General features: G+C 43.1%; 1 protein-coding gene across 1 annotated transcript in view; it reads right to left on the reverse strand.

The window, feature by feature from the left end:
• Nucleotides 1-7,422, reverse strand: part of LOC116892818 (parkin coregulated gene protein homolog) — a 191,982-nt gene extending 184,560 nt beyond the window's left edge. Inside the window, exon 1 of the mRNA XM_032894702.1 lies at nt 7,255-7,422. Coding sequence (XP_032750593.1) covers nt 7,255-7,363 — 109 coding nt within the window. The 5' untranslated portion in view covers nt 7,364-7,422. The remainder of the gene's footprint in view (nt 1-7,254) is intronic.
• Nucleotides 7,423-8,555: the final 1,133 nt, after the last annotated feature.

Genomic DNA, 8,555 nt, shown 5'->3' on the forward strand with positions numbered 1-8,555 from the left:
GGCTCTGAAACACACTATGCATAATCTCTAGGGTAGGTTTGGACTCTGGGGCCCTCCTGAGGTGGGACAAACCCTGCACTGAGTCTGGCTGCTGAGCAGTGACTAACAGTGGGAGGTGTCCTTTCAGGGTGAGGGGGCCAACTGCTGCATTCTCTATGGGAGAGACCCTTGCTTTCTCTGCTGCTCTGACCCGCAGTGTCAATCAGGCTGGGTTCCTGAGTGATGCAGTACAGCTCCCCCACCCCACCCCCAACTCTGAGGAAGGAACACGTCCTGCTTTAAGTCTCTCACTGTGTTCTGCCCCTAGGGCTTAGGGAACCAATTGCTATTGTGAAGTCTATTGCATTCCGACTGGCAAAATTTTCTTTATCATAATCAAATTCTTTGTTTTTAAAACTATAAAGGGCTCTTTCTGATAATTTCAAGATATGGAGCAACATTCGAGCTTTGATCTGCTCAGTTTCAATTTTCTTGATATTATCACTTAGAATTCATTCTTCTGTTGGTGTTCTATGTTTGAGATGGCCACTTGGTTTGATCTTCTTTAATGTACTTTATATTTCAGGCTAAATATTTCTTCTAAAGTAATGCCTTGTCATGCTTATTATTTGAATCTAACTTCTGCAATATTCTTGTGAATGTTTGTAATTTTATTGCAACATTCTCTTTATTTGCGCAGCTAACATGCTTTCTAATGTATAAATAATTATTGTTTTTTACTTGGCTCATGATTATTTACAAACACATGTCTTCATTTCAAAGTAGAACTGTAAGCTATCATTTTCAAGATTGATTTCTTGCACAACTTAAATTTTGAGCCTTCCATGTGTTTTATATGATTTCCATCTTTGATGCTTTCTCTGAGTCTTGTCTTGGGCCCAGAATATGGCTGAATGGATGCTTTGCATATGCTGTGGCAAGGGTGACCTGTAGTTATACACACAGCACCAAGGCCCAGGAGTGGTCCACATCCTGACCCTAGCTTTTGGAAATCGTGTGACACAGCAGGCACCACCTCCCATCTTACATAACTGAATAGGAGACCACGCCCTCTCCTCACCAGGGCTTGCAAATGAGGTGGCGGACTCCCAGGGCTGCTGGAGGGATTGGCTGATTCAATTCCAGAAAAGCCCAGTGAAGGCTTGCAGACTGAGAGCAGTACGGGATGTTGGTGCTGCAGTGAGAGACTTTTATATAATTTTCTCAATTCTGTTCTTAGCTGTTCGTGAAGAAGAAAGCAATATGGAGGCCTGGGAGATGCTTCATAAATGAAGCCCTCGCGGCATAAGCCATGTGGGTGTGACATTGCACCTGTAGCTCTTGGGAGGCAGAGGCAGGGGATAGCTGGAGCATGGCATATGGCTAGACTGGTCTTATTCAGGAGCTCTTGGTTTGACTGACATGGTTTATGGGGCTCCACAAACCTGAGTGAGCACAGGCTTCTACATGCGTATGAGCACATGCACAGACATGTACAATGCATGCACACATCCCTCCCTACCTAAAGAAGAATAGTATGTAAATGATCTTAATCATATCCATACATTTGGTAGAACAAATGTATTTTAAGGTTTATTTCATGAGAACGGATTTTCTTTTCATCTTCCAGGGATGCCTCTAAAAATGACAATTTTTAATTTTTGTCTGATTTTGCTTTTGTTTTGAGACAGGGTCCTGTGTAATATAGGCTAGCCTCAAATTTGAGCAGCCCCTGACCTCTATCTTGAAATTCTGATGGCAACATTTTATAGGGGAGGGATTGGGTCACACACAGAGAAGTGTAACTTGCTTTGGGTTACAGCTTTTGGTGACAGCTGCATGTTACAGCCAACATCCCAGCTGAGAATTAGATTCTGGTCTGCTAGTAACTAACCTGCTAACTTGCTTAACTTAATGTTAACAAAGGAAGTCAGTTTCTGTCAAAGGGCATAAGGTACTCTTCCCCCTCTCTACAAAATGCCCTTTAAGAACAAACAAATCTAAAGTAAATATGCATTGAGACATGAGACTAACACAGTATGTTCATAAAGGAACAAGACACTAATTAAAAGAATATCAGAGAAAAGCAAGAGTTAAGACTGACCAATACAAAATGTTTTAAGCTTGGGAGATAAAGTCCAGGAAAATTTCTAGGATGTAGAACTATGAGGCAGAAGACTGAAAAACAAGCAAAAAGCACAGAGTTTAGGGGATACCAACTTGTAGTACACAAGGCACTGCTTGGGAGTTCTGAGGCAGGAAAAGAAAACAGAGAAGCCATTAAAGTAACAGTGCCTGGCAAGTGTCTACTACTGAGATGTGTGGCTCTCAACTCCAGTTTCCCAGGAAAATTAATGGAAAAAGAACCAAAACACATCAACATGAAACTTTTAGTCTCCAGAAATAACAAGAAGATCCAAATATTTTGAGAGATTGGTAGAGAAATGACAGGCAGATGAAATTCAAATTGTAACTATTTTTTTTAAATCAGGGTCTCTCTACGTAGCCCCAGCTGTCCTGGAATCCATCTAAGTAGGCCAGGCTGGCCTGGAATTCAGAAAGATCTGCCTGCCTCTGCATTCTAAGTGGTGGGATTAAAGATGTGCACCACAATGGCCGGCATAACATTTTTAAGACATAGCTTGGCGAATCACAGAAATCAGACCTCAGACTTCTAAGCAAAAATGATTCTCAACACTACAAAACTAATAATCTAGTTTTATGGATTTCTCGATTTCTAAGAACTAAAAGATACTTGTTCTTCCTGGAGTCTTCAGGAAGTTGCTGGAAGGCATGCCCTAGTCTAAGGATAAGGAAACACACTATCAAGGAACAAGTTCACACATACGATGCCAGAGCACTTGGCAGGTCAGGGGACACATGGTCCTAGCCAGGGTGACAGGATGGAGGTCAAAGTATTACTGACTCCAGAAATAAAACCAGTGGGTCATCTGATATCCTGAAGACTTGGAAAACAGCATTCTCTTACTAGGTCTTAAGATACATAAGGAGATTTACGAAAGACTGGAATCAAGCTGGAAAAAAGAGAGCCAATATAAGTTATTTAGCACAATAAGTTATATTACTAGTGTAGTAAGTGACTGACAGTGATTAATGAAGTATTAAAAATGGATTGCTTATTTAATGAAAATTAATATAACTGTACTGTACAGCAGGAAGGAACAAAGGTACGCTTATAGAAGAAAGGGAAATTTTTATCAGCACACAGGACCATGAGCTTCTAACAGAATGAGTCTCCCTCGCATGCTCCTTAAGAAAGAAACTTTTCTCTTGTAATGTGAGAATCCCTTCTCCAATCTCCCTGTGGGCACAACAGGTGCCTTGTGTTCCTTTCTCTTCTTGCACACAGCTTTGACATTGCCTCCCCTGCACATCACATGCTGTACCATCTGTTGTGATCATGCACGGCTACTCAGAGTGTCTATATATTTCTGCAATCATTCACATCATGGATAAAGTGGAATCTCTCCATTCTATAAGTAGAATGTAGAGACTTAGCCTTCATTGACTTCTCACAATTCAGCCAGCACCTGCTGTCCTGTGCCGGGCTTTCATGGACGTGTCTGGGCACGTAGGCTTCCTTTCTACCATGGCTGGTTTTGCTGTGACATCTCTGGTCCCTCCATGTCTACACTGTCCAAGGTTTCCCAATCTCTATTGCTTGGTAGAGACTCTAGATCTAACAGCCAAAGACCAGATACTGTAGGACCGACGAGCATCTTACCTCTTTGGCGGAAGGGATCTATGGTCTACTCTTCCTCCAGAGACAGAGGGCATCAGGCTAAGTAGCTAGTTGCTCTTTACTTTTCAGTACACAGAGAGTCATGAAGATCAAATTTGTACTGAGGACTACGCTCATCAATGTAAACCAATATTCTTTATATACTTGGATCCTCTTAATATTAAATTTTACTTTAAAAATGTTTGTGTATGATGTGTGCTTGTGTGTACACGTGTATGTGCATTCCTCTATGTGAACATGGGTGTGTGTATTCCATACAGTGCATTAGAAGGTCACAGGGAAACCTTAGGTGTCCTTGTCTTCGACCTTGTTTGGGTCAGAGCCTCTTTGTTTTGCTGTTCCCATGTGTTTGCCATGGCTCTTGAGCTTCCAGGGGTTCTCCTGTCACCATCTCTCATCCCAGCCCAGGAGCACGATACCGCAGTCATGCACCACTGTGTGAGACTTTACAAGGGATCTAGGGGGTTAACTTAGGTCCTCACATGTTCCTGGTGAGCATTTTATCCAATGAGTCATCTCGCCTGCTCCAAAATTTACTTTTCTAAAAAGAAAATAAGCTAAGCACTTGTGCCTTTAAAAGTATCTTTTCTTCATGTTTAGGCAATGTTTTGTTCAGTAGAGTTTATGTCCGGATTGTATTTTGTCCTCTGTGAGCAGATTGCAGAGTTAATTTTCCCAGCTGATGTAGCTGATTTCATGTTCGTCATCTCTATCACGTGCTTCAGCGCCTCGTTCCTTCTTTGCCTCATATGTTGACTTGGAAAGCTTAGACTCCAGCTTTCCTGGATTTTGAACCATCACAAAATTATCATGCCATTTTGTGTAGTTGTGAAACTCTTTCCTGCTAAATACTTCACTTAACTCTTAGGAGGGGTGACTCTGGGTCCTGAGGTTTACAAACTTTGAGGTCCTCCTTTGGGAATCACACGGGTCTTGGCATCCTTGATGTGTTCATACCTGGGAGCACCCGGTGCTCAGGATGGTTCCCCATCCACTAGCCTCCCTTTCACTTTGCAGCCTGCTCTTCTGTTGTGAACTTGAGGCACAGTTCTACGTCACTTCCTCTCAGCGAGTTAACCCATTTTGCTCTGCCTTCTTAGGTAGTAATTAGCACTGTTAGCTGGTGATGGCAAGGTTAATTTCTGCCCCTGGATAAAAATAACAATTATACTAATAGTGTGGCTTAAAAACAAGGTACACACAGCTGTTCCATGTTATGCCAATTATGTACATTAGCCTGTTTCTAGATCGATTAGCCTCATTCCAGAATTCTACCTGAAAGAGGCATTTTACTCACAAGGCATTTCTCATTGAGGACTGAAACTTGCATGATGCTGCATAGAGAAACAGCGTTTTTCCCAGAGAAATGTTTGGCTTCCAGTGACAGGATGACAATGGATATTTGGTGACATCATCTTGGACTGCCATGCAATGGTTGGCACCAAGAACAGATTGTCTTGGCTACTGGACCTTGTACTATTGATAATCCCATTCGGTCAGTTTTTCCCTGGCAAGTCGCATTGACTGAGTTCTTAGTAATGTTTCTGCTCATCAGCAAATAATAATGGCACCATCAATTCTGTCTTCATAATGCTCTACTCCTTCAGTTTATTTACGTGTCTTCAAACAAAGACTGAGCAGATCGACAGTCCCTTCACCTAGGGTTGCCACTTTCTTGTATGGTCTGCTTTCATTGTAAAAAATAATCAGAATATTACATAGGAACTGTCTCTCTGCTCTGCAGTATCGTCATCAAGGGAATTTGGAAGGCTCCCAAGGAGGTGTCCATCCTAGCATGCAGTATTTTAAGGAGTAGGACACTTGATCTGGACTTCATTGTTCTTTCCATGGGTGTAGGAGGAAAGGGAAGTTGGTGCCCATTCTTGTTTATTTGTGAAACTTGCTATCATCCTTTAAGAAATGGATTATTCCAACTAGAAGTGAACATCGTTAAATCAAGTGGCCTAGTGGAGAGAGCAAATCACAAGCAGAAAAGGGTTGAGTGAGTTCAACCTTGTCTCGTTCCTGAAGGCCTTGTAAAGACTCTTTCAGGCGGCTGATGGATGAGAGAAGGGCTGCTGGCTACTCAGGGCCTATCTGAAGGACTTTCCCTTGTCATATTGGGTCACTTTGACCCTTCTTTGGTAGAAGTGTGAACTCTCCAAGAGTTCAAAGCTAGAAAGAAAGTTCCAGAGCTGACTCTGTGTAAAGAGTGATGGGAGATGGATGCTGAAGTTTCAAATCTTAACAAGACTTACTTCAAATCAGTGAAAGATGACCATAAGCAAAACCATGTGATGCAGGCTCTGGGCAGTGACTCGATGCCAAACTCATTTGTCCTTGTTTTGTTCACAGTATTTTCTCAGAATATACCCAAGACAACTAAGGTGGGCCCTGAAACTCGAGAAGCTCCAGAAGGGGCCTTTCGGTCTTTGGAAAACAGTTGGCAGGGATAGGAGATGACACAGCACATGAGGGAGAGAGGAGAGGCACGGTACCAGTTATGCTGTGCAAGCCATGGGGTGGCTGGGTCCAAAGTTGGCAGGTAGGAATGTATGGGGTAGTTCATAGTATGGAAATGGCAGAACTTCATCACTTGTGGCTTTTCCAGAGGCTCTGACCTCCTGATTTTAATAAGAGGTGACAGTAAAAGCCAGAGCAAGCCACGCTGGGAATGGTGGTGACTGGTGAGAAGACAGGACCGATTCTTCTCAAGTCTTGATGGTGAACACCAGGTTGGCCTGTGGTGATTCTGTTAACTTTCTTCACAGGAGGTAAGATCAGATGCAAACCAACAAACAACAACAACAATAAAGAAAACAACAACAAACAAAAAACAACAACAACCTAGTTTGGAGCCTGGAGAGCTCACAGGACAACTTTGGAAAACTACAGAAGAGGTTGCTCTTAGGCAAGCTGGAAGCAGTCATGCTTGAGCAAACTGTAGAGTGGAAGCTTGCCCTCATCCTGTAACCAGAAACACTACCAGTCCTTGTCTCCTAGAGTTACCACAGGAACCCACTGTAGCTTAAAGATTCCCTGTGCTGAGAAACTATTTTCTGTGTTCCAGATCCCCCTCCACTCCCCTACAAGTTATGACTTATTATCTCACAGATATTCTGAAGAACTGTATTTCTACTTGACTTAAAAATTTAAGGTGCTATTTAGAGGTGCTATTTAGCTGGGGTTTGGCTGCAGAACATATAGAAGGTCACATACTTTTCCTCTGAGTGGACAAGTTAGAGTCTGCACCCCCTGTCAGGACCATGTTGTATCTCAAATTAGTGTGACTCTCACTGGTTTGGTTTGTTTGTGTTTGAGTCATGGTATGGTATTAGTGATGAGAAAGATTTTCGGAGATTTCAGTTGTTTGGCCTCAAAAGTCAATTTATAAAAAATCCCCACAAAGCCTTGGGATCATCTCGGTCTGTTGTGTTTTACTGCTTAATTAGCAAGTTGTCAAACGTGGCGCTGGGAGACACAGACAGGCGCTTTTTTATGTGTTCACTTACTTTTTATCGGGATAATGAGCTGCGGAATGACAGGTAGAATCTTGTTCCCTCCATGTTCCAGCATGTCGTGGATTCCTTGCCGAGCAAAAAACTCATAGGGAAACGTCATCTCACAAAGACCATCAAAAAACAGAGGCAGGTAATGATGGTAGTCCAGCTTCTCAATCTCTACCTGGAAGGAGAGAGGAGAAACAGCATATGAAGACAGCCATGTGCAGGCTACAGGCTGAGCAGGGCGGTTGTGCAGTGCTGGCCCCTGTTGTGGGGAGGAAGCTGCCTCAGACCTTCAGGGAGGTGTGACTGACCCTTGCACCCAGTCACCTGAAGGTGACTTTGATCTCTGAGCAATGAATGAGGTCACATCTCACCTACACTGGGGGCCATATTAGTAAAGCGATGATTTTGTTAGGATATTTTGTTTGTTTGCTTACCATTTGGACCAGTTTTGTTCTTGAATGCTCAGATCAGGATTCAATATGGGGACATTGAAAACACATGGGTAAGAACAAAATTAAACAAAGTCTGAAGCAGTTGACACTGGTAGGCATATTTCTAACAAGAACCTAGTAAGGGATATATATGAACTTATTATAATGTAGCTGGCCAAAAGGCAATCACAGTCACATGTTTCCTGGAATGCTGGTGCCACTAAGAAAACCCCGATCATTAATGGATCTTTCAGCACACAAGCCAATCTCCCCTTGGCTGCTTCTGGAGGAGCGGAGAGAGATTTGTCTGTCCCCACTGCTGCATCCCTCATCCCCAGTATCACCTTGGGTACAGGAGATGAAGACTAAATTCTAGGGCAGAGAACTGAGGTGGGGGGATCACGCACATGGAAGAGGGGGGTTTCTGCCTAGGTCTCCACAGTGTAGAAAAGCCAGCCTGACTCATCACTAGCAAGGTGATGTCGGTGTGAGAGCGACTCAGCCCAGACAAACTCATCCACTCTGCAGGACCTCGGTGGCTGTCCCGGTACAGGTTCTTTGTTTCCAATCCTTTATCAAAGTCCCCAGTTTCCCATGATCATCTAATTAAGTGACCCTTGAGAAATGCCTGTCTTGTTAATATGCTGCTTTCTCTCTCTCAGCTTTCTGGAGTCTGCTGTAGCACATGTCTGTTACCTCCAGGGTGTGGGCAACTAGGAGCTAACAGAGAGTTTTCTTCAGGGTTTACTGTGAATCTGGGAGATTCTATGTCTACGGATCCCCATGCCAATCACAAGTGCAGGTAGATACAAATCTCGGATGTACTTTACATTCCTTGTCAATTTACAAAACTTGCTTGACTTTGGGAAACGT

This window comes from Rattus rattus, chromosome 2 (genome assembly GCF_011064425.1).
Source record: "Rattus rattus isolate New Zealand chromosome 2, Rrattus_CSIRO_v1, whole genome shotgun sequence".
Lineage (NCBI taxonomy): Eukaryota > Metazoa > Chordata > Mammalia > Rodentia > Muridae > Rattus > Rattus rattus.